The sequence below is a fragment of the Poromitra crassiceps genome (genome assembly GCF_964638095.1).
Source record: "Poromitra crassiceps genome assembly, chromosome: 23".
Classification (NCBI taxonomy): domain Eukaryota; kingdom Metazoa; phylum Chordata; class Actinopteri; order Beryciformes; family Melamphaidae; genus Poromitra; species Poromitra crassiceps.
This window is the reverse complement of record NC_139639.1, coordinates 22,812,014-22,839,712: the sequence shown is the minus strand read 5'-3', so window position 1 is coordinate 22,839,712 and position 27,699 is coordinate 22,812,014. Positions and strand designations below refer to the sequence as shown.

General features: G+C 45.1%; 1 protein-coding gene across 1 annotated transcript in view; it reads left to right on the top strand.

Annotated features, from left to right (window-relative positions):
* LOC310796572 (receptor-type tyrosine-protein phosphatase mu) overlaps nt 1-27,699 on the top strand; it is a gene marked incomplete at both ends in the record, with an annotated part of 196,262 nt that overhangs the window by 115,037 nt on the left and 53,526 nt on the right. The window contains 6 exon segments of the mRNA XM_083658777.1: nt 2,727-2,928; nt 3,735-3,837; nt 12,530-12,803; nt 15,531-15,567; nt 16,941-17,015; nt 18,582-18,717. Of these exon segments, the coding sequence (XP_083514903.1) occupies nt 2,727-2,928; nt 3,735-3,837; nt 12,530-12,803; nt 15,531-15,567; nt 16,941-17,015; nt 18,582-18,717 (827 nt within the window).

The following is a 27,699-nucleotide window of genomic DNA, read 5'->3' as shown; positions in this document are numbered from 1 at the left end:
ACGCACGTGGACTTGTCCGACAGTGCGGCCCCCAGGCGAGCTCCCGACCAGCAATGAGCCGTTGGTGCCATTGATGGTGGGCTGTCCTAGGAGCCTCTAGCCGAGGCCAGGCCGTAGCCATGGACCAAGGCGAGCCTTGATGCTGGATATGAGACCCTGGGCGAGCTCCCGACCGAACTCGGGCCTTGGGCACCGAGGACGGTGGGTCTAAAGCTACAAGCCGCAGGCTGGAACTAAACCCAGCCTTGGTGAGCCAACCGGTGGGCTTGACCTGGGCGCCGCCAACCGAGGCCAGGCCGTGGCCATGGACCAAGGTGCGCTGTGCCCCCAGCCAGGCTCCCTGCACTTGCAGGGGGCACCCCAACAAGGGAGTGCGACCCATGGAGAGCTCCCAACCACCCCGGGCCTTGGGCACCAAGGGTGGTGGGCTTGTCCTTAGAGCTACAAGCCAAAGGCTGGCACTGAGCCCAGACCTTGGCGAGCTGTAAGCCCTGCTGGACGCGTAGCGCCAGCAAGGAGCAGTATGTCTATTGTAGCGGAGGTATCTCGCGCCCAATGTACTTAGCACACAGATACTAACTGCACGGGTGCACGCCAGCTATCTGCAAAATGCTATCGTTCTGTGCTAAACAGTACTAATATTGCTATCTGCACCTATGCAAGGCAGGCTAGCTTTAACACTTCTTTGAGAGCGGACCTTGGCCAGCTCTCAAGAGCTTAGCTGCGGACCAGACCGAGGGTTCAAGGCGCCTGTGCAGCGTGCTCGTGCCCAAGGCCGAACACGCACTTAACGTGCCGATTCATACTCGGCCAAGTAGTTTACTAATAGCAAGCTCCCGCAGGGCGCACCCTATTAGCGGGAGTACCGCTTAAGCAAGCTAGCAAAAAGCACATGCTAGACAGTAAGCAGCCCGGAGGCTAGCGAACGTGCGCGTGCAATGGTAACGTAAGCGGCAATAGCCCATCCCGAAGGGGGGGCACCAATACCCACAACCTGTTAACCCGAGAGAACAGGCGTGGAAGCCACTAGCTAAGCTAGCATAAGCACTGAGAGACAAGCGTGCGCTAACACAAGCCTGCGCCCAGGCCAGTGCCGCGCGTCTCTACCCTGAGTAACATGGGGAAGCAAGCATGACCGCAAGCATTAGGCCAGCGGCCCGCGAAGCTAGTCAATCTCAGAAGAAACTCCACAGAGGGAGTTGCAATCTAGTAGATGCTAATTGCACGAGGCAAGCAAACACTTAGCAGACAAGCAAGCTGGCTAAGATGGCGTAAGTACTGAGAGAAGCGGCCCACACAAGGTGCGGGGCGAGCTCACCTAGCTAGCGAATAGCCCAGCTAAAATCTCAGACGCCAGTAAAAGCTACACTACATTCATGTAGGTCCCAGCAACGCCTGTTCAAATTAATTGTGCCGGTCGTAATCGGCCAGCGTAGCCTCACAGCTAATACAGCACCTAGCTGTTCCCCCCTCTCTGTGTCTAACAGGAAAACGGGGTTAACGTGCAAGCTAAGCCTGCACCGGTAAGAGCTGGAGTACTACACATCGCTAGATACTGGCTGCACGGGAGCAAGCTAGCTAACTAGCTATTTCACTGAAGAGCATTACTACTCTCGCTTAAGGCGCGCCCTACAAGAGGTAGCTGGCGCGAAGTACTTAGCACACAGACACTAACTGCACGTGTGCACGTTAGCTATCTGTGCTACAAGGTAGTCCAAGCTAGCTGCACTGAGCAAACTAGCTAACTATCTAACGCGCGAGCTCTAAAGCCGGCGTTCCTAAAGTACCTAGCAACAGAAGCAACCGCACGAATGCATCTAGCTATCTGTGACAACTGTGCTATTTAGCCTGTTGTTCTAGTGCTAACGGTACAAGCTATTCTGCATGTATGCAAACCTAGCTAGAGTTATGAGTGCAGACCTGAGTCATGCGCTCAAGAACAACGTTACCCCGTTTCCGGGGAAACGTTTCACATCAACTGCACGGAGGCAGCTACAGTAACAACGGTTAACTAAGGAAGATACTCTTAGCTTTAGATGACTTGTTCCGACGCCGCAGGGTGAAGGGTACAGGGTCGGTCTCCGAAGCCTGCTTTATCCCGTCCACGCGAACCTCTTGAGGCGGGCAAGTTAGCCGGGACGAGCCTAATATCTAAAGCTATATAATATAACTCCTCGTTAACCGCGGGAGCTTTCACAAACACGTCTTCTACAGCGGGTGGAAGAAAGCGGAAGTGATTGCCCTGGACTGGCAGGACGTGACGTAGTCACGTGGATCCGTGTCAGTCCCAGGGGGTACCACGCCACCTACGGGTGGGTGGTCAGGTTTTAATGAAAAGTAATTTTGGAGCAAAATAACAGTCTTCCATAGGGCTGCGTTGCAGCGTTTAAGGCACTAGTGAGAGCTTGAGTTCGAAACGAAGTAAAACTTAACTTAACTTAAGCTACACAAATAAGACTTCTCCCCCCATTTTTTTTAGATTGCATAATTTTGCATTTTGGGTTTATGAGTCCAGTATACAGAGACAGGAAAGCTGGAGCTGTAACCCACATCACTTTAGCTTGCTGAGCTACTTGGATTGCATCTGACAAGAAAAAAACAAAAACAAAACGTTTTTATCGTCAGAATGCAAATGCATGTCAGCATGTCAGTGGAGACTGGGGAGCTGAGCGCAGCTGTACCAGAGGCTACTATCAAAATATTGATTCCTTCCCGTCCCATTCTAGATCTCCTACAAGGCGGTGAGCTCCTTTGACCCCGAGCTGGACCTCTCCAACCAGAGTGGGAAGGTGCTGAAGCTGGGCAACGAGACCTCCCATGTGTTCACCGGCCTCTACCCGGGCTCTACCTACTCCTTCACCCTGCGCGCTAGCACTGCCAAGGGCTACGGCCCGCCTGTCATCACCCAATTCACCACCAAGATTTCAGGTCAGCGGGGTCAACAGCACGCCCGGTCACAATGTGTGGGATGATGTCTGATAAATAGCGTACCACTTACCACAGCTGCAGGACATATGATTGCTCATCGTTTAGACCTGGGTCAGATAGCACTGGGCAGATCATTCTTTGTGTTTATTTTAATCTGCATGGATGGAGTACTGCATGTGTGGGATTTTGTGCAGGTTAATTTGGATCATACTGATTTTTTAATAGTCTAAACTCATTCTCAACGTGCCCATGAAATGAGCTACCATTATTTCCACTTCCTAGTAAAATGGTGACCTCATGCTGCACTAGTAGGAATAAATAAACATTTTTAACCAGCAAAATCATCAGACTAAAAGGCTAAAAATGCTATAATACTCTGAGCCAGTGGTTCTCAACCTGTGGTACGGGTGCCACTGGTGGTACGCAGGGCTCCCTCCCTCTCCCACAAAAGAGGGAGCGCTGCCTACCACCAGGTTGAGAACCGCTGGCTCAGAGTATTATAGCATTTTTAGCCTTTTAGTCGTCTGTTTGGACACATTCAAACTGTGGATGTAATTCCCATAAACCAAGTATAGCTGTGCTTAACGAAAAGTGGGATTGATTATAACCAAGAGGCTAGTTAGCATTTTTTCTTGCTATCTCCTGCATTTTATTCTGATATATGGACTCTACTTTGAAGATTTTTCTATTTCAACCAGATATTATGGATACCTTGCCGATGACAGCAAATCATTCACAGTAAAGTATCCCCCGCTGCACTGTTATTTCTATTAGTAAAACAGCTTTTCTCTTGCTTCCCTCTCTAGCTCCCTCCATGCCAGCATATGACCAGGAGACTTCTCTCAACCAGACCGACAGCACCGTCACCGTCCTGCTTAAGCCTGCCCAGAGCAGGGGCGCACCTGTCAGGTAGGCTTTAACACACACAAACACACACACACACGCACACGCACACACACACACACACACACACACACACACACACACACACACACACACACACACACACACACACACACACAAAGCAAACTTCAAACGACAAAACAGCATATTAAAACACTGGGAAGCATCATCAATAGCAGGCAATTATCAAAGAGTCTGCTTTTATCAATACGGTACGCCACCCTTAAGGAAAGCTGTTGCCGTGGATTTCAGCACCTTTCTCTGCATATCTCATGTTTTGAACTTTATTTGTTTGTGGATTTTGATCCCGTGAAGCCTTTGAAGAGGAGAACAAAGCGCGGCGGAGACGAGGCTATCTTCGGGATCTCTCGCCTTTGTCTTTTATGTAGCGGGCATCACCCCCCGAGCCACCGCGGGCTTCTGGAAAACGGAGGCATTCGGCCCGGTTGATGGTGCATTTGCTAGTCATTATTAGGCAAGCTGCAGTGCTGCACCACGTATGTTCAGTTCAAACACCAAATCATTGTCAAGTCAACATTTTGGTTCATCCCAAGCCACCACGGGCCTCTGGGAAACATGAATTCTGCTTGCTTGATTATTTCTTTGGCAGCCCTTACATGGTGTGTGTAGAGATTTGTTGGGAGGGCTACGCATCCCTGATTTAAAGGGAATTGATTCTTTTGACATCTTCAGTTTTCTTCCAGTAGCACCAAAGACTTTTCATCCATGTTTTATGGCACCTAAAGTATGTAGTGCCCTCAGGCGTCTGTGTGATGTGTATAGTTTTCATTCCAAATCATTCCCAATTTGAAATAATATGACACCAGCTTGAATGATTGATAGTAGCACATTAGCATCAAAGCAAGTTGAAGTAAGTCATTCAGGTAATTCCCCTCCAATTTTGGAGCTGCTGACTGATAAACTGCAGGTCATGTTTACACAATGACAGAAGCTATGAATATTTTGGTCATGGGTTTCATACACTGTCTGTAGAAACATCTAAAAGCTCAAATCTGATCAGATGGGGGACCCTGGGATAAGATCTTATCACTGGGGTCCATGGTCTAATTTGCATCAAAGCACATTGAAGTAATAAGGTAAGTCATTCAGGTAATTTCCCCCTAATTTTAGAGCTGTTGACTGATAAACCTCAGCTCATGTTTGCTTTCAAAATAAGTACTATACAGTATGACAGTGGTTCTCAAAGTGGGGTCCTTGAGGGTGTTCCAGGGGGTCCCCAGTAAAAAAAAAAGACGATGATTTATTTTCACTATAATTCCATCCATACTGTAAGTAACACAATGACAGAAGGTATGAATATTTTGGTCATGGTATAAACATCTAAAAGCAAACATCTTATCAGATGGGGGACCCTGGGGCAAAATCTTATCAATGGGGCCCGTGGTCTAATTTGTGTCCATTTAAGGGTCCTTGATGTGAAAAAGTTTGAGAACCACTGCAGTTATGATGTGTTTGAGAACAAATCTTCACATTTTCCCATCATGCGAAGCATAACAGGATTTGTGCTAAATATCTGTCCTATGAGTTATATTAATACCGATCCTTGGCCTAATACAGCATGGACCTTCCTCCAGAGCAACCATGGGAGAGTGTGTTGACTTGTTCATCTGAGGAGGAATAAACAGTGCAGCTTGCTGTAAAACTCAATTTTACACTATCAACTCATCTGAGTCCTTCAAAGATTGCAGGCTGGAGATCTTTAGTCAGGCTTGTCAGCTCATGTTTAGCGTATGTGCAGCTGCCTAGAGTAATGCCCCGGCACCAAGCTGAGAGTCCTGAGCAAAGAAGACAGAGCGATCTGTTTCTAATCTTCTCACAGGTACGATTCACAAGGCCTTACTGAGTCTGCCATTCTTTCACCGGGCTAATTACACAGCGCTAATTATAATTAACAGAGCGCCGCAAATCAGAGCTTCCCTTAATTAGCATGCTGAGTTCCTCTTTTGTTTACCGTTGGAAGGCATGCTCACCCCTGTACTACATGAAAGACTCAGATTTGTCTTTGGAGATAAATGTACGTTTGCACGCCACTTCATTCGGTTTCACTGAGCTAAGATGTAACTCTGCGCTAATGCTTTACAACGTAATCCATATGGCTATTGTCATCTACCGTAAGTAGCGTTACATGGGGATACAAAAATATCACACTGCTGAATATTGTTAATCAAGAAATAACGTGTTTTGATATGGAAATGTGGTATTTGGACGAGCATATTATGTATATTGAGTCTCTTAAAAGTAATCCATTAAAACAATGTATCACCATTCATCAATGCAATTCAGCACATCGCATAACGACACCTCAAAACGAATTGAGCCGTCCTTTGATCACAGCAGAGCCTCCTTCAAACTTTGGGGGGGTTTTGGGTTTTCAGGTACACGTTTTCTTTTTCCACTTTCTCGCCTCTTTTAAATCTCTCAGGACATGAAGGCCAGTGCGCCGCCTTCATGTGTGCACCCGATGTGATGGGAAATAGGAATTGCAAAAGAAAGGAGGTGGTGGAGGGCAGCAAACAGCAGAGATTATGATGCAGGCCCAAAAGGAGATACTGGCAGGCTTTTGAAGGTGTTTTCCACCTCCACCTCAAGTGACATCCAAAGCCTTTGAAAATGTAAGGAGACTATAAAGTAACTTCTATTCACACAAGTTGAGTCAGTCAGCCTGTTTGGATCTGCTGTCTGGCCGACAATGATAATTTTAGGCATCTGAATTCCCCAAGCTTAAAAAGTAAAAAAACGCCTTTAATCTCTTGGGTTGGAGCGTTGTGATGCATGACTAAGTTGACATTTTCTCCTTAGGCACATATTTTAGAAATAAAAGTACCCGAAGTTCATCATTCAACATCTTCGAGAGATAGCTGATGCAGTCTGTAAAAGTCATAAATTGCCAGGTTTAGACAAGACTACAGTAAAATACTTGCATTTTGCAAAAATGCATTTTGCAGTGTGGGATATCTCATTTTGGAACTGGACTTGTTAGGAAATCTCGTTCAAAATCCCTGTGAAATAGGACATTTGACAAGGGAGAGCGGTGATCCACACTGCTACAGAGATGGGTAGTACAGCAGCATGGAGCTTGATTTGATAATGCAATCTTGCACACTGATTGGGTTTGGGAGGTAATATAGCTCCAGACGTTTGAATTTCAAATAGCAGATGTTTTGCTGTAATACAGGAAGGGGGAGCACACATCAAACGATAGCATCGGCTCATAAAAAAAACGCCAAGACTCGATACCAACAAATGTCAGTTTCTCTTCAGCATGCTGCAAGGCAGTATTAGATGTGTATATCTATCTAGCTAGACCTTGTCACTGCTGAAGGAGGCAGTCAATTTTCCCTCATATTTGTGTAATTGCTAATCTGTGGAAAATTTCAAACTTGGATTTGGCTACTAATCCCTGGGGACGACACGCGTAGTCGGGAACAATTTTTACCAGAGGGGACGCTGTTCCTTTAAGAGGATTACTGATCTGTCTATCAGTCATGTCGTGCTACACTAATGTCTGCAATGGCCCCTCATCAGGGCCAGGAGACGCCTCCTCACTCCGTAGCATCAAAATAAAGCTTCACACGCCTCTCCAGACATCAACCATTTGAGATGCTTTCCTTATCGTTCACACCACTGAATCAGCCATTTCCTCTGTTCTGCCATAACCTTTGCCTTGGGCAAGCTCACACACATGCACGTAAACAGAAGAAAGCGATGAAATACCCCACTTTCTGGCCGTGCAGGTAGCATGTTGAGAAAAGTGAGTCGCAATGTAGTTTCTACCCTGTAGCGCCAGATTATCTTTACTCAGCTGTGACCTGAAATCAGTTAAGTGATTTTCTACAGTCCCAAAAATAAGCACTACAGTAACTTTCTTTGATCGCGGCCATAGCAGACACTAATAGCTGTGCATAAACGTGACACATCTCAATGCATTTTACCATTTAGCGGCAGATGTATCTGTGGCACCGCTTTAATGGTTTATGGGCACCAGGGAAAGATAAAGAGTGAGAGGACAGGAGCACAGAGGGAGGATGCTGGGTCAGGAGAAGTGTGTTACTTACAACCCCTCTTAAATCAGACAGATATAGGGCCACCATAGCAGCGCGCACACCGGCTCAATAACGTGAGCGAGCCGCTAGGTGAACCGATTAGCATTAGAGAGAGTGAGAGAGAGACAGAGAGAGAGACAGGGAGGGAGAGAGAGAGAGAGGACAGAGTGATTGAAATGCTCCCCACACCCCCTTCCTTCATCTGCTCAAACAGCCCGGAGTTTCTCCCCCTATCAGCCCGCATGAAAAATAAATCTGAGTTTCAGGTCACAATCCAGTCGATTCCAAGTCAATCCGCCATAATTGGTTGGCGTCACACGGCGGCAGGGCTGAAATCTATTGGGCAGCCAGGCTGGAGGAGGCCTAATTGGTGTCAGCTCAGGTTGCCGCGCTGCTGCAAGAATACAGGTCTGCCCTGCTGGCCCCTCCGGCACACCACTTCTAACAGCTTATTCCATTCTCCTCATACACTCCTCTCTCTCTTCTCTTCTCCTGCCATCCTCTGCTCAGCGAGAGGCTGCGGAGGATTTCAGCAGTTTTGGAATTAACCGCAATTAGGGGTCTTTCATAGAGGCGCATGGTGTGGGCGGTGCGATTCCTCTCCCGAGGTCTCGTTTTAATCTGATATCTGTGTGCTTGTGAAGGTTGGTGAGCCGTTACCAGGGTGAGGAACTCACACTGAGCTCCGTTCAACATCACTCTGCTTAGCAACATTGCTATACATGACTGTAGAACATTGCTAATGTATTCCAGTACACAGATGAGTTATCATTAAAGTGAAATGGATATAACTTGCGATGTGCTTCAAACAAAACGTCAACATTTTTGTCTTCATTTATGAAGGATGTCTGCTCTCGCGACCATGTCGTTGTTCATCTGTTGTTTGTTGTCGCTCGTTCATGTCATGGTAAGTCAAGCATGTGACTAAATGACTCTGGTTCTGTCAAAATGACTCAATGTAAATTGTGAACTCAGCACGAGGTGACAAGGTGTCAGCTGCTCAAAGCCACATTAACATGACAGCAGTAATTACACCAAAATAATCATGGCAATTTCCAATAGCCAACATTAAACTCATGAGTCACTTTTGCATTGTATGAGCAGTTGACGTGAAAACACAATAGTATTTCTAAAAAGATTGCGGAACTACGATATATCTCTTCCATATCTTCATAGGCATACATTGACTTACTGTACAGCAGAAGTATGCTTTGTGATAAACCGGTAAAAATGGATATTATTGTCTCGGACACTTACACAGATGAACAAAACATTTCTGTGGAATTGCAAATTCATTGTGAGCTAGGTGTTGCTGCAGTGAATATGGTGTGGAAGAGAAGCAGTATTTTAGATTTCCACATTACAGGAGTGCCTCAGCCTTGGAGCCTCATAGCCTTTGGCACTTGGTATTTTGCCTGAGGAAAGGAAAGCAGTCCTATTCATACTGTGTCTATCATTAAGTCATGGCAGAGCCACATCATCATTTCATAAGGAACCACCCAGGGGAAAGGCATTTTTTGTTCCTATTTCACTATCTGCAGATTTATTTGGAATATCAAGTACCAATATAGCCAAAAAGAGTGTACACAGCAGCTACAGTAGAGCAAAAAGTAGCTCATGTGAAGTGTTACTCAGCTGTAGTTAGGCTTAGTTTATTATGTCCATAACTAATAATACTAATCATACTGGATAAAGAGGTTGTAACTGTTATTATGTTATATTCTAAAAGATATTGTTATTGCCATGCTCACAAAGGATGCATTTTATTATATCTGCTTGATGCAAAATACTTTTTACATATTTGTATATGTTCAGCAGATACCGCTTTAAATCCTGAATCATGTGACTCACATCACAGATCTATTTTGGCTTCGGCTTCCATCCTGCCTCATCGCTCATTTCTCGGCCGCTCGTTCGGCAGCTACTTAAGTGGCTCCTGTGTAGCGACTCCGCCTGCCCTTTGACCTCTCGTCTCAATAGGGGACAGTAATTAAGGGCTGATTTCTCCTGCAGACTCCCAGCAGGATTAAATATTTCATCACCTCCCATCCAGCACTAAATAGGGGAGCTCTGAGGAATTGGGACACACCCACTCAGAGCAGGGGGGGGGGGGGGGGGGTTCTGTAATGACACTAGCGAGCACCTTATGATAAACTATAGGGTTAAAGAGCACATGCTGTACACACAGGGGGACACTTAATCATCCAACACCAACCACCCGGAACAATTGATCATCTCCAGAGCTGTTTTGTATCGCGGCGATGGCTAAAGACTGTAGAGTCACGATGGAGCTGGGTTTTTTTTTTGGCAGGTTTTTTTTTTCATTTTAAAAATGGCTGAGGGAGAAAATAAAAAGCAGGCTTCTGTAATTGAATCAGCTATATTTATATATATATATATGCAACTACATATTCTATTCCCAGATAACCTTTTCATATAGCTCTAGTCTGGAGCTATAGGATCCAGACAAATCCAGAATTTATTACAGATTAGCCAATTCAAAGGTCAGATTACCATCAGTCAACATTCATCTTCATGGGTTGTCGTCGCACGTGTCTGCAGCTCACAGTCAGGCATGGGATCTGAATCATGCTTTTTAAACACAGATTCTTGTAAAATAATACTGAATGAATACAATGCTAGAATACAAAAATACTATATTGAGATATAAACGCAATATGCAACCATTTTAAAGATGTAATCTGGCTACACTTCATATAAGAAAATCATTCAGTTGAAAGAAATTCTGGGCAAAGGAGACAAGCCCAGCAACATAGTTCTGAGATTTGGCAGAAATAAATAATTTCATGGAAAAATTATGTGATATTTTAAACATCTCTTGAAACATGGGACTAGAACTTGACATGTATTTATATTCAGTATACTGTAGATATATTGACTCTACTTCCGTGAGGGAATTACCTTTTTACTGCATTGTGCAAAAAGAGAATAGCAGCAGAAAGCCAGTCAGCCATGCTTAGGTGTGGCTTGACATTCTGAGGACTGTGAGGCTGTTGATGTCTGTGCTCGGGACTTGGGGGATAGCTGCTTAGATCGTTAGGGGCGACTTGGCATCGAGCGGACACATCCGTTAATATCTGCCTTGGCCAACCAAGGTCCCTGTCCTGCCAAACCTTACCCAATGTTTATTTTTTACACTTTCATTCAATATATCATATAACATGATGTGTGGTATTAGGTGGAATGAAACAAATGTCAGTAATTCAGTCATCCATTTGTCAACAAATCATCTAACAATGATGAGGAAAACATTCTGCTAAAATCCTAAATCAGAAAAGAAAATAATTTTTAAAACATTTGAGTCCTGCTTGTTCCATGCTTCACTGATGAGATTGCATGACATGTCAACAGGCAACACTGTCTCATATTAGCAACAAGTACTGTACAGTAAGTAAAATAAGATGAATAATAAGTAACAAGTAGTGATGGTGCTTTTAACATCCCATCTCTGTTATCTCTTGGTAGTACTGCCTCCTGCCTCCGCCTTATCCAAAGCTCATTTTATATTCATAATATATTAAAACTCGCCTAATCTCATGTGGCATTGACCAACATGTATCACGGCATACATATTTAAAAAATGCATTAATTAACCCATTGATTGTGTACTGTATCTTCCTGCACCCTGTCACTGTGATAATGACTCTTGTGCAAACGAACACAACACTAGTCTCTAATCATGGCGGGTTATTCTCCATGGCAGCTGTAAGCAGCTTCTTTGTCAGTCAGTGACTCAATAGATTGAACAGGTGGATGCGAGGTGCATACTAACATGAGGCTCTATAAGACAGCCAGTCTCCCCCTCCTGCTAAGTGACGGGCTCAGAGACAATGTCATCTCTGTCACAAGCACACAGGCTGCAGTTTGGATCTAGCTCAACACCAGGCTCCGATGGAGAGGAAATGGAAAGAACCGTTGACCTTTTGAATTGTTGAATAATGAAAAAAGCAAATAACGTCAGGCCTTCTCCTGTGTCACTGCTCATTTGTCTTGTACTGTATGTTTTCATATTCACTGCTTGGATTTAAAAAAAATATATATATAATCATAGTGGGCTTATTTTTCATTTTAGACCAATTTTGGATGTGGGAATGTTGCATAATTAAGTCACTCCAAAACATCTTTTTATGGTTTGTTTTCTTCATAAGTAATATAACATGTTTGAGTTTTAGTCCGTTTTAGTGACCTCCTTTTGTCAGCAAGCACTTGTGAAATTATGGGTACGGATCTGCTCCTGCGCCAATATCGCTGTAGGGTGCCTTTTGGTGTCCTGTACATAAATCATTCATTTCCCATGTTAACTTAACATAAAAATGTCTATGAAAGGGTTTGTTGAGTACGTTTTTTTAGATGAATAAAAAGCATTACACTAGAACAATATCTAGGCATGCTACTCCATGTCCCATGCAGTGCTAATTCTATATATACTAGATTTATCGATTTATAGTCGGCTGACAGCGGATACATTGCTAATATCATATACATGCATAAATAATAAACTGATCCCAGTGCCCCACAAGCACCTGGCGGGCCCATGTGTGTCTGCCATTAGGCCTGTGCTAATGACTGCTCTTGAGGAAACCTCTCCCTGCCTGTGTGGTGTGTGTTTGCAGTGCGTACCAGGTGGTGGTGGAGGAGGAACGTCCTCGCAGAGCCCGCGGCACCGCCGAGATCCTGCGCTGCTACCCGGTTCCCATTCACTTCCAGAACGCCACGCTCCTCAACTCCCAGTACTACTTCACCGCTCAGTTCCCCGCCGCGGGCATCCACTCGGCCCAGCCCTTCACTGTGGGAGACAACAAGACCTACAATGGCTACTGGAACGCTCCTCTGCTGCCCCAGAAGAGCTACAGCATCTATTACCAGGCTGTCAGCACCGCCAACGGGGTGGGTGCCTCGGAGGCTTTTCCTTTTGTTGTTTACTCCATTTTATTTAATGCTTTTATTTAAGCTTTTTACGTTGGCGGCTCCAAATGGCAACAAGAGGTAACAACACATTTGGCTGGTCTGTTGCGTTTTATCAAAGGATTCTCCCAAAGGGAGGCGATATATCAAGAACTACTCATGCATTCAATGTGTTGAGGCAACTTCTTTGCCAACATTCCCCTACAATAATCATCTCCCAAAAAGTGGGTGTGGTGCAGCCTTTAGAATCATAATTAATCCAGGTATGTAGGGCATTGTTATTATTAGTATTATTAGGGGGTTATTATTTCATTTAAATTAACAATTTACCGTGATGTATCATGTTGTTTGGCTTGCAGCACAGTTAACCATACAGTGTCTCAACTGAGCAACTAGCTAATTGAATGGCCCTAGTGGAGAAAATGACTATGCAGGCACTAATTAGTGTACTTCATTTAATGAACTACAGACAGTGATCAGACAAGTGTGTTCAACTTATTCAATGTGGATAGTGAAAGTATACTTATTTACAGCCCTGTCAAAGTACCTGCTTTTAAAGCATGTGCACATCCACTTTAAAGTGAACATCAAAAAATGAAAAATATTATGTTGGGCTTAGGAATGAAAGACTGAATGACTGACTGACGGACTCGCTGCCTGGCTAAAGTGACTGAAGTGACTGTGTGCAGAACTCCCTGAGCCCAGAATCAACACTATCTGCTCACCCACGTACGTGGCCTCTGACAGAGGTGGCGGTGCTCTGCTGGGGTGCACCAGGCAGGCAGTGACACTGTCTGCACTCTAATAGGCTGGACTGCAGAGCCCTACGCCGTGACATGTTCCCCCCCCTCCATTATCCCGGCGCCTGTTGGCCTGCCGTTTCCAATCGAGCTTTATGCCAAATGCCCGGCAACACTCTGATCAGCTGCGTTTAAGGGAGGAGGTCGGGGAAGTGCGGGAGGCAGGCAGCAACAACAGAGCCGCCGATCGTTCAGGTCGCAGCCTCTCTGTCATCAAGTGGCACTCGACGAGGCACCTCCCCCCGCAGAGCCGCGGCAGACGCTTCAATGGTGACTTCCAGAGCCCCTCCGACTGTGGTCCTGAATGAGAATCGCCGTAAACAGGCTCCTCCAGCGACACCGGCACGTCTTTAAGGAGGCAATAGAAGTAACCCGTTAGGGCAGGACTGAATGCGATTAACGAGGTTGCTCTTGAGAGGAAAGCACGTTGGTCAGAAACTTTTCAGGGTGAGTGGGGCGAGCCGCAAAGACCCGGCTGGTAGTACGCGCTTCCTTGAACAAACAAAATCAAAGAACATTGAGTCTCTTGTTGGCACAGTGTAGACCTCCATCTCTGTGATAGACAGTCAAGACATTGGTTTTATATTCAATGTTTTGATTTACAGTAGCATAATGCACTCTCTCCCATTAAGCCATCACTGTCAATGGATACGGCATGCTTTAATTCACGTCTAATGATGTGGGAGTGATTTGTTTGCACCTCTTAAACAGCATTAGCACTTAGGGGAGGTGAGTACCATTCATACTACCTAGTATTTATTTATTTTATTTTTTATTTTGTTCTCTGTTCAAATCAAAGTCTGATATGACTTCTCGTAATGTCATTTAACAAAACGGGGTCTGACGGCTTAAAAGCTGCAATACTGTGGATGCACATGCAGCCAGAGGGGCCACGTGATGGCTATGGTTCTCTCTCTCTCTCTCTCTCTCTCTCTCTCTCTCTCTCTCTCTCTCTCTCTCTCTCTCTCTCTCTCTCTCTCTCTCTCTCTCTCTCTCTATTATGCCTCTCATGGCCTCCAAACGCTCTCTCTCACCATTCTGTTCTCATTGCTGATTAGATGGCTTGGTGAGGTCAAACACAGGGACACAACACTCATGTCTTTTGTGCTCTATAGACCCTTTTCACGGGGGCCATTTTGTGTTGAAAAGGCAGGGTAAACACAGGTGCAAGCAAAACACTAATGAAGGTTTCCAAATTCCAATCATGGACTTTGGAAACCCTCATTAGTGTTTTGCTTGCACCTGTGTTTACCCTGCCTTTTCGACACAAAATGGCCCCCGTGAAAAGGGTCTATTTTTACCCCCCTGTTCCTCTCTCTGCCTCCTTTTCACAAGATCATTGTTGAAGGCAAACTTCTGCCAGTATTGTTTTGTTTTGTTCTTATTCCACTTTGTTGGAGGCTGTTGTCGGTGCTGAAACTCTCCGTTGCATATTCAGAGAGGCTCCCTGACGAGCGCAGCATGCTGTGTTGGTGTCGCTGTCACAGGCCTCTGGCTCCTCCACAGTCGCTGAGCACCTTGAGCAGCAGACAGATCAGTGTCTCTGGCTCCTCCACAGTGGCTGAGCACCTTGAGCGGCAGACAGATCAGTGTCGGCTGACAAATCGGCAGCTCGACTCTCTCGCCTAGCTGCACTTTGTGTCACAGTCGCTGAGCTCAACAGATGAAAGCGGACACTGCAGCGTCCAGCTGACCAGGGTGTTTTGGTGTAACCATCGGTGCTTAGATGGATGTTGTTGGCATGTACATGTGTTTGTGTGTGTGTGTGTGTGTGTGTGTGTGTGTGTGTGTGTGTGTGTGTGTGTGTGTGCTTGTGTATGTGTCATATTAGTCTCTGACCCTCTTCTTTTTGTCTTCCTCTCTCTCTCTCTCTCTTCCCCTTCCTCATTTTATTAATCTGTTTGTACAGGAGACCAAAATCGACTGTGTTCGAGTAGCCACCAAAGGTAGGAGTAGATGGTTTAAGTTAGATTTAAGTGTGGTCCAATGTGGACATTTGCCAAACACCACATAAATCAATGCAACTGTGTATCTTCCTAACATCACCTGCACAAGATTTCACAAGAGGACTAACTAAATTAACATGTTTTTAAATTGACGGACAACATAAAAGATACACACAATCACATCAGCCCTATACCCTCTATGAAGTACCACAGTGGAAATAAGATCTTACTTTTGTAGATGTTTTGAAAGACAAAACTGTGCCATACAGCCTCTGATAAGGAGAGGTATATATATTCCAGATATTGTGTTCACAATCCCATCAGTCAATAGATTGATGAAGAACAGTTGTTATTCCAGGACTCGGACAGAGCCTGTGTGCCCAGCGGGGTCCGCGGGCACTTAGTTATGCTGCCTGCGCGTCCTGCTCCAGACATTAAGGGTGAAGCAGCCTAAGCACTATCGATCCGGGAGCAGAATTGATAAGGCCAGAGGGAACCCTAGTCACACTCTGTTCCGGGCCCTGGGAGGTCCGATCACATGCCCCGACACTCTCATATATTGTGAAGCCACATGCAGCGCCGCTATGGATTTCCTGTGCACTCCAGATATCTCCATCTGCATGGCTCAATAGGAGGAAGTCAAATAGCACATCGGCTAGTGGAAGAATACGGATTCAGAGTCATTTATCAGCGGAACTGTCGGGGACACGATGCTCGATACATTGTAACGCACTACATCAGGCTCACAGAGATATGAACTTGTATTGTGTGAAACTGTTGCACTTTGCGACTCGGCATAACAACTTGATGATGCTCTCTAATACTAGCCTGGTAAGAACCATCCTGATGATGAACATTCTGTTTCTCTCTACCTATCAGTCTGGACGTCCAGCCGCCCACATCGATTTCAGTGAGTGGGAGTACTTGTCTTGAGAGACAACTCCTTCAGCCAATCAGCGTCCACAAATCCAATCCAAATCCACTCGGAAGAATGGCGAAAATGTATTGCCGAGAAACGCTAACTATATAACTGCACTTGCTTCGGGGAGCCGCCGTTACAGTTTTTGATTGATTTTGATTTTTTGATTGGCCGGTTACGTTGTCAACTACGACCAAGTCCAGACTGATCTGTGGAGCGAAACAGAATGAGATCACATGATCAGGATGGTTTTACCAGGCTACTCTAATACTGTACTGTAATGGGTCTCTCTCTGTGCTTCAATGTTGCATGATGATTGGAACTGTGTGTAAAGCTGTTTTCAGCTTCAGTGTGGCCTCTCTCTCTCTCTCTCTCTGTCTCTCTGTCTCTGTCTCTCTCCCCCTCTTCTTTCTCTCTACTTGCATGCCTCCCTGGATCCACTGACTATACTCAGCTGCCATACATGTGACTCAGCTCACAACCCCCTACATCCGCATCGCCCCAGCGGCCGGTGACAACCAACTAACAGGTCAGACCCTTAGCTCTCCGCACATTCTCCCGACATCTCAATTATTCTCTCCACAACGTGGTTTACCCATTACATGGTTAGTGTAAGGGCCATACTGAGGTTTCCTCAAGGGGGCGCAAAGTAATGGAATTATTGCATGCATGTGGTTTTGTTTGTTGCCTTGCCGTTGCATACAATCAGTGTGATTAAATCAAAGAGTTGCAGACATTGTCTCCTACCTTTTGATGCATCTTCCCGGCATTACTGTACATGAAAGACTTGTTTGAGGTGCGATCGTCATTTGATGTGTCAGTGTTGGAGATTTGTGACAAGCGTTAATCCCCTTTCATGAATATTTCTCATTATTTCGGGGAGATTAAGTGTTGGTTTGCCGCAGTTGTGACAACTGTAAACACACTAAGGGATGTTGAAGTGCTCATCGTGTAGATCCGGGGAATTTTCTCTTGAGTGTAGCATCGTCTTAGAATATGCAAACTATTAAAATTCAGTTTCTATTTGCTGTGTAGTCACTGTATGAATCACTTTTTATCGCTAGTTCTCTCAGGCTAGAGTGGAAAATATTGACTTGTGGCAGTGAACATAGAGAACTCGCAACAGGGATGTCTCACCCCAAGCGTCTGTAAGATTATCCGGTAACAACAGTGTCTATATTGGAGAGGAAATCAGCTCTATCTGTCCAGGCGTGATTGCTAATATGCCATCCGGTCTGCCTTAAACACTTATATCTAAGTGGAGGCCTGGTGGTTGATAACGGCGCGGCAGAGCAAGAACAATATGTCACAACCAGCCCGGGATGGATATTTACCTTTTGATACGGAGGGAATATAGCCACACCGAGGAGAGGAGGAAGCCCACTCGAACAGATTTGTCTGACATAACAATTTGTCATTCTAAATTTACCCCTGGTGACAAGGAATAATGGTGGTATTCAGGTGGACAGTTGTGATTCTAGCAACGTTCTCCCCCTCCTCAGAGTGCTTCTTATCACTTTCCAGGCAGCAGATGCTGTTAAAACAAGCTGCTTTCCTCCGTCTCCCTCTCTCTGTTGGCTATCTCCTCCTGAGCTCATATTTAATGTTTTGGTTATTTCGGGCTGTTTTATCTCCTTGGGTATTATCTTTACCCGCCTAGCAACCCACATCGCTCTGCAGCCAAGCAACCATTTGCCCCAAACATGATTAACCAAGGGTAAAGATGGTGTGTGTACTTATCTCCCGCAGGACAGCCTGGTCCACAGAGCCTCCTAGGTCCACTCAGGGTGGAGTCCTGAAGACAACACGCGGAGTCACTTTCTCAGAGAATCAACATTGTGATTGCTCTGAACCACTACATGTGTATTGATATTTACGGCCCACAGAATACCTATATATTGATCATCGTTTCGGTCTTCCCTAAAGCTCAATCAAATCAATGAGAGTCAATACTGTATACAGAACATACCGTAGATGTGTACTCTATGTGATTAATAACTGTTCGGCTTTGACTCATGGCCCATTGTATTATATTAATTCTACTTTTCTGGATTGTTATATCTTTGTATCTTTGTATACTGTGATGTGTTTTCAGGAGCAGCCACTCACAAGCCTGACGCGGTGGAGCCAGAGAAACAGACGGACCATACGGTGAAGATCGCTGGGGTGATCGCCGGCATCCTCCTCTTCGTCATCATTTTCTTAGGAGTGGTGCTCCTCATGAAGAAAAGGTACGCCATTTTGTGGTACTACTCGAAATAACACTGCAGATTGAAGAGAGGTTGAAGTAACTTGCCCAGTGTTCACAGATAAGTCGTTTCTTTTTCATCATTTTGTATGTTTCTCCCTCAAACGGTAGTATTGTCAGTGCCGTAGTAAATAATTAAGTTGATTGTGTTGATACGCTCCATTAAGGCTGTTTACAGCCATGAAATACAGTGTGCCATGAAAAATTAATCTGTTTCCACGGCACCCTCAAACAAACGCACTGCGCTCCCAATGACATTGGAATGGGAATAGGGAGAAATGTTTTTGAGGCCTGTGGAACGGAGGAAGGCGGGGAGTAGATAAGAAAGAGAATATGATGAAAGGCTCAAAGGGAAAGAGGATGACCGCGTATTGTAGCTGGAGGCTAAGTTTACATTAGCCCTGGACCCCCTACTGGAGAAAGGTCCTCAGTACATCTCCCAGCAATCAAAGGAACTAAAGCTCAGTAAATATCAACCCTCCTTTGTCCACACCGAGGACTGAAATACTGTAACACAATGTCAGCTTCTGTGGGTTTACTCAAGATTATTTCGGTGGGCGCCACGACGCAAGCTTGCTCCCTTCAATATCGCGTTTGAAAAGAGAGTGGGCAAGAAAATACCTCGACAACAATTTCCCACCCAAACTTAATTATTAGTTATACTTCTCCCAGTGCGTTCTCCTCCTCTGATGTTAGATTGCTTGGCTTGCGTTGGAGAGTGAAGGTCAATAGAGTAGATGAATCTGAGTGGGAAGGAAGAGTCGCCTAGCTAATATAATCATTATGTACCCTGTTTATTTTTGACCGTATCAGAATTATGATCTGTTTCCTGCAGCAAGAACCCGTCTGCGTAGCACAATGATGAGTGGGCGGGTGTGATCATCAGCACACAGAGACTGTAGAAGTAATAGAATTGTTTTCAATTTGCCTTAATCAAACAAGAGAGGGAGATGACTTCATTGTCTACATTTGCTGTAATATACTTTTAACAGACGGGGAATAAGAGTTGTGCTTGGACATTCACACCACTCACTTAGTGTCAACCTTGGAGGTCAGATAGTAATTTTGATATCTGTTTAAAGTGACATGTTTGGAAAGGGGATGTAATGCCAGCGTGGTTGTCAACGGTGACTCCCGAATTGCCACGAGATGCTGTAGTCCAGCTCAATATTGATATTTGAATGCAACGTTAAAGATTGTTTCTTCTGTACAGACTTACAACTACGGTCTACTTATACAGGCCCCAAAGCATGACATGACTCCAAGCGATCACCTCTCTGCCCCGATCACGTCCACTAGTTTACCTCCACGTGTGCCACCATTATCTGGTTTTTGTTCATTTCGACTCTTTTTTCCAAACATTAATATATTTTTGACTTTTTCTTTCCTTTTCATTCCATCCCCTCCCCCCCCTCCTCCACTGCTTAAATCCTACCACCACCCCACTCGGCAGAAGAACCTATCACTCCTACACTTACTACCTGTAAGTAACCACTTTGTGTGATGTTAGTTGCCATGCTGCTTATCACCCACACACTTGAGTGTCTCCCATGCATGCAAAAGAGTCATGTCATCCTCCTCCTCCTGCCCAGAGCTATTACAGAGAGGCCCATTGTAATCTCTGCCCTGGAGGGACGGAGGACACCGCTCCGATGCATCTCCACACCATGCTGCATGTCGTTCTCTCTGTCGCATTGGCACCACTTCTGACGAAAGGCAGACATACTTGTAGCACAGGACCGCCCCCGTAACAGGAAAACTACTACTGAGATGTTACGGCAGGCATCATCCCTGCCATTTTTGAGTTGATCGAATCATGAGCTAAACTGCCTTAATGATATAGTAGCATGGCTTCCAAAATCATCTTGTGGACAGGGGAGAAGAAAAATCAATGCTGCAGCTACTGCATTTTTACTGTGAATTTTTCATGTGGCCTCCAGTGATTTCATGTCTGTTGACTTGTCAGAGTTAGACTTTTTGAAGTGCTTATCACAATGCTTTAGTTTGACTGAGGACCTGGATGAGCGACTGCTAACATATCACAGCTTATTGTATATAATTGGATATGCTCTGCAGATGCCTAAATGACAACTAATAACTTCATATTTGCTGCAATGCTATATGAGATTAACCACATTTATAGGTATTGCATTGAAATTTAAGCATGAGCTAATATTTTGACATTACCAATTTGCCTCCAAATGCATGTGATACTGTAATTCTGAGCCTTTCCTCCACTCCCACCCATGCCCCAGTCTCCATCCTCATCAAACCATCTCAGCTCTGATGATTCTTCCCTTCTTCTCATGCATGGTCTTTGGCTTTTTTGCACGTCAATCCCCTTCATGCAATGGTGATGGTGGACTTATGTCCTCAGCTGACAAGACTTTTGCATCACTATTGAACTAGATGACGTGATTACAGAACTGCCATTGTTCTATTTAGATGTCTCCCGCATTATAAAACAATAGCCCTGGCGTCGTCTTGTGCATTCTTAGCAAATATTGCAGATTATTGCGAATCTGCACCTAAAGCAGATTATGTGCAGCTCTGCCTTCCTTGCTGGAGCTCATAGGCTCCATACTGCACAGTCTTTGTGACGGATGCCGGCTAATCTGTCGTGAGATGACTGTGATCAGAGGATACAATGGAGCCTGCCTCACATGAAAGAACATCTCAGAATACACCTTGAGATAATACTACTCTGAATACTCTGCATGTCACTCACATCGGATCTCAGCTGTCTTCAATGAAAAGGCCCAATGAGGAGCAAAGCTCTACATACATACAGGGGGACTAAGCAGGAAAAGATGGAAAAATTATGTTGAGTATTTTTGTTATGTCAAGTTGTAGCCTACATATCTTGTATGTTTATGCTAACTAGCATAAAGGGAAGGTGGTGGGAATGCTTGCCATGTCGTACCCCCTAAGTGCCATGGCTTGTGTGTACGATGTTAGGATTCATGTAAAGTAGTGTCCTCTAGAGAGAGAGTGGTGTCAGCGCAGGACCAAAATGCGAGACTCATTAGCCAATGAACAGCCAGGAATGGGTCTCGCGCTACTTTTGCATGCTAAAATAAAGCTGATAATGTACAATTTGATTCAAGGGATGAAAAACCCTTTCAGAGTACAACACAAACTGTCTATTTTGCTGCAACTCGACAGTGGTGCTTAATCTAGGACCTTACTTCCTGGAATTCTTGAGAGTAAAAAACTGGTCCATTGGAGTGAATGGAGATGTCGGGACTCTTCTATCTAAATGGCTCTGATGTAAAGATGATAACCTAGTGCTGGCCCCTGTCTATAGTGTTGACAAGATAGCAACATAACATTAATACATGGTGACAATGAGATCAGTTGAAACTATAATGATCCCGGTGGGGAAAGTGGGCCATTGTAGTGTAGCAGCAACTAGTAATAGGATACACTAGAGACATATATATAATACAACAGAGCAAATGGGGATTATGTGGAGTAAACACATGAAAACAGTGTGGATTACAGCATCAAGAGGGCGTGCAGAATAGCAGCAATAGTGCTACGTAGTCCAAGATAGTTTGTATAGACAGTTCAGGCTTCTTTGCTTCAACCTACTTCAGTGAGACTGGGGTAGTTTGGACAGTGAGCATTGTCCAATCTGATGGTGGTCAGTGCAAAAGAGCACCTAAAAAAGAACTCTTTATTTGCACCTTAGGGTGCTGAGTCACACTTTATAGCTGCATCAATCATTAGTCCATACCCTCTCCTCTGGTACTGCCTCTGCTACACCTTTTCACAAAGTATACTATAATGTAGTACCCAGTATAGTCTATATATACCCCAAATTTATACGACCAAATTAATTGTATGCACTCTGGAGGGTTCACTGACGAGCGTAGTGTTCATCTGCAGGACTTACAACAGCCTTGTTGACAGCCTCGAAATCGCGACACCGCCATGATTGATGCATCCCATTAAGGCTCTCATGCATTCGTCAAATCAGTCTTTTAAAGGCAGGAGGAGAACATCCCACGGCTGCCAAAATGCGCACTTTAGGTGTGCGTGCCAGAGGTGCACGCTGCTGCTGGAGCTCACTCACAACATCAGTCACAGAGCTCATCAGCCATGCGCTAACATGTGCCATCAAATATGTGGACGTCCTTTAATCAGGTGGTCATACCGGCCGGCGGGGGACCGGGCAGGGATCAATGGGGAGGGGGGGGGGGGGGGGTTGTGATTGGGTCTGTATCCCCAGGGGAACTGGGTTCATCCATCAAGCAGCAGGCATGTTAAATACAGTAGAAACACACTCATCACTATCGGTCTTATCAGTCACGCTAAGCACTCCCCGATCCTCATGTATGTTGCTGTGTATACAGTAGGTTTCCACAATACTAACCGATATAGTTGTTTCATCATGTAAGATTAGATGAAACTGTAATGATCCTTGCGGATAATTTGGAGTATTAAGCAACATAAGTGACCAAATATTTCAACAGCAGAACATGTTGGAAATGTAGGAATTGATGTGAAACAGTATGGATTACAGCGGATTAAGAGACATAACAGGCAAATAGTGGGTTGTGAGTAGAATAGGATTCATGGGGCCCTTGGTAGCTTGGGGCCCAAGGCAATTGCCGACCTTTGCCTAATGGTGAAGCCCCGCCCCTGGTTAGTGCTATAATTTACCCAATGTTCCTGCAATGTGAATCAAGAAGAGTAGCAGAGACAAGTCACTCTACTAAGTAGTGAGAGACAGCCACTGTTTGTTTGTTTTTACCATATATTTATTAATGTTCACTTTTACAACTAGTAAAGTACGGATGCATTATGCGGTTCACATGTGGAAAAAGAAGAAGAGAAGAAAATTTATTAAAACAAAACTAAAGCAAAACTCAAATAAAAACAAACAAACCAATAATACAAAACATCAGCTCAGTTTCAATTTCCATAGGGCTGAAGGATGTAGTCTAGTACCACAATAATCACAATGATCTCTCCATCTCAATGGGAGCCTGTCACGATACAATTCACGTATGGAAACTCACATGGCAGCCACTGTTAACATTTAGCAACAAAGGTTATTCTTTTTCATTTAATTAATGACAGTGTTTTCACTCTAGATTGCACTATATGCAGGGGGATACAATTTAAGGTTTCCTTTATCTCTTTAGTACAGTATTTCTCTGTTACGTCCTATTCTACTACAGTGTAGTAACTACACCCTCCTCACACACACACACACACACACACACACACACACACACACACACACACACACACACACACACACACACACAGGCACATCATCATCATCATCATCATCATCATCCATATCTTAAATGTTACATTTCATAATCACCTCCATTCCACAGCAGTGTGAGAATGTGAGGCCTGCTAAATGTACCATGTTTAACACAATGTGCTCAGGGCAAACCCCTCCATTAAAGCTTACAAGTCAGCCCTTAACATGCAGCAAGAAGCACATTAATTGGTACAAGCCATGCACATTCTGCACCGACCAGCTCTGCATTCTGATGAGGACCGGGGAGGGAGGAGCTCATTGATGTTTTCAATGCAGTCACGGCCCAGTTATACTCTTCAAATGCATGTCATTTTCAACACTTCTGTGTGTCATGTTTTGGGACACATGTCATCAACAACATACTTTAATGACTACACATGCTGACACAACAGGCCATTATTGCTGTAGTGGAAAATCATATAAAGTTTCTGTGTGTGCTTTTTTCCCACATGAATTGAAATATGGCATGGAATGACATTTAAAATACATAAAATACATTTCAATGTTATGTTTTAATCACAAATACTCTAAATGTAATTATTGTTGGTAATTAATCACATAAATTGAGTATAATAACTTGGTCAATATGTATTACAGCTTACCAGGACCAAAGACCAATTCATATAGTTCTTCCCATGCTGTGAAACTGCACAATTCAGAGGCATTACATTACACCTAACAAAATATATTTAGGTTACTATATAAATTGTCCCGTACTGGATATCAGTTCTGGTCCAAAACTGATATCAGCCATTTGAAAAATGCCAACACCTATCATGACAAGATGATAGGTGGTATGAATGTAACATTAAATATTATTGACATTGTTAGCTCTCTGGAGCCTTTTTCTACCAGAATACAAATACCTCCTCTGTCCTCAGCAAAACAAATACTCAAAGAGAAATGAGAGCATGGGAGTCCTCCTTTTCAGCCTTGCTGTTTTTTGTGTAATTCATTTCCATCTTTGGGTAGATAAGGAACCAATAAGCCAATAAGTCCTCAAGGACTTTTATTTTATTGTTTGTTTGTTTAAAAAAATAAGGATGTTGAAAATACTGTATAAATGAGCCCATCGGGTCAGCAGAGATACTGCCACTGAATAGTGTTGTACCTCACTGAATAGAGTCTACATTCAAATATACGTTGCTGCTCTTTCTACCAAAGTGGATGGGTAGATGGATGGATGGATCGACCGACCGACCGGCAACAGATAGATAAGAGAGAAGTTTGAAATGAGCGACAATGCAAAAACTACTGAAATTCCCCCATGGTTAATCAAAGACGCTTGTGTTGCCCCTCCCAGCTGGTTATCAGTCATACACACACACACACACGGTAGATGTGTGTGCATCGATCGTCTAATGAAGCCTGCTTTGTCCTGGCGTCGCTGAGGTTTAGGTGGAGCGCTCCGGTGCTGAAGAACGAGGCCCTACCATGCTGAGCTGGGTTTTGAAGCGCTTGTTTTAGAAGTTGCCGCAGCAGCATCACCTCCCACAGAACAGACGTTCTGGCACAACACGATCCCTACAGCTCCCCTTGTTGTTGTAGCTGAACTAGTGCAGTTCGGAGCCGGGCTCACTCGGTCGGATCCTAGATACGCCACGGCTGTCATGTACTGAACTGCAGACAATCCCTCTAATGAGAGTTGCCTGATATAGTTACCTGGAGTGTTAGCTCTGTCTTCTACATCTACAAACACCTCTTCCATCTGTCTCTCTGCCTCGCTTCATATGCCCATCCGCAGTGTGGCACCCGGTGCCGCTCAGAGGATTTGGTGCAGGCACGCCTGCAAGCAATCAGCCCTATGCATTGCTAGTGGAATCTTTCCGTGTGTGCAGCATTACGCTAACTATCGACTAATATGATAAATGGTGGCGTTTGGTCAACGTGCACAAACACTCGTACTGTACACACGCTTGCACTGTCTCTCTCAGCACATTAGACCCCTGTAATACAGCCATCTATCATTGCATTTTCCCTTACAAATGAGGAGAAAATAACATGCCAATTAATCTTCATCTAACACCCACGGTGCCTAGCAAACACCCCCATGTTGGTGGTGCTTTTCCTCCTCGCGTTGGCACCGGTGCCTGCACAGCTACCGCTTCTAACTGCTCCTGCAGAAAACCAAGTCTCACCAGACCCAGAAATAAGCACACTGATAAGTATTAAAACCTGGATTAAAGTGCTTTCGAATGGGCTTCTCCCAGAGTGCACGCAGCACAGACCCAATCTTAATATTGCCTGGGGTGCATACAGCTCCCTCTCCCTCCTCCCCTCCTCTCTCGCCCTATCGCAATATGAAGCTATAACACACACACAAAAAAGAGACAGGATTGTCATTTTGTTCCCTGCTCTAATTGCGGATTAAAGACAAAAAGCGATCCAGCAGATGAAAATGTCACTACTTTGTCACTTGGCTTTCTGAAGAACGGTTCCACTATTAGCCTCACGTCGCGGCCTTCAGAGCAAATGACTGTGGGAAGGCAGCGGGGGCCTGCTGCCATATGGTACCAGACAGCCACCAAATTGAATAAACAGAGGAGATTTGCGAAAACAAAGCAGCAGGAGTGCGTCATTAGACCACAGTTGTCCGTGAGAGAGACGGCAACTCAAATAGGCAGAGGGGTCACACAGGGAGTAACAAAGTGCTGGGATCAGTGTGAAGGCTGCCATAGTTAATTCTTACCACCGCTCGCTCCCCTCCAGCTACAGAGCAGCGAGTCTTCAGCTACGCGGCTATATCTACAGTATGTTCCCTCTCAAGCTGTTTGCCATTTGTCAGCCGTACAACTTCTCGGGAAATATGGCGGTTTAACTCCGCAGAATAATGATCTGATGGTTTATTAATCGCCGTAGGGAAATCCCCTCTTCCGATTGGCTGCTTCCACAGGGAGGTCAGAGGTCAGGCTCGGCGGCAGAACGGCAGTCCTAGGAGCTGGCAGGGATTCAGTGCCTTGCTCAAGGACATAATATGCACACGCAAAGGACGCAAAGGTGTGTGTGTGTGCGTGTGCATGTGTGTGCGTGTGCGTGCCTGTCTTTGTTTTTTGCGCAATGCTGTTGTTTGACCAGGCACAGATCACTCGTTGGTTGCAGTGCATTAACTCAAAGTAGGCCAATAAAAGCAGGTTGACTGTTTGAGTTCACTGTTCAAACTCTTGATTCCTCCGCCTCCAAATACTACAGCTAATTTTAAATCATGGGCGCCGCTGATGTATTTGGGTTACGGTGTCACACCTTTCCACATTCTCCAGGAATTATATGTCTCACGGCTCGGAAACGCATCCGGCAACCTAATAAAAGAGTGTGAGCACAATCCTCATGTGTCCCACATAATGCGCCGTCAGACATCTCAATCTCATTAAAGGTATGAGTCATCCCTACCAGGCAGCATCATATCAGATCTGTTCCAGGCGCAGTCATTCTTGATTCTGCGCCGTCCGGGTAGTGCAGCGGTAGATTCCCTGTCTACCAACGCGAGGGTCGCACGTTCGATCCCCCCCCCCCCCCCGTTACCTCCAGCTTGGTCGGGCGTCCATACAGGCACAATTGGTCGTGTCTGCGGTGGGAAGCCGGGTTAAGGGTACTGCATGTGTCCTGGACGCTGCACTAGCACCTCCTCTGGTCGGTCGGGGTGCCTATTTGAGGAGGAGGGGAACTGGGGGGAATGGCGTGATC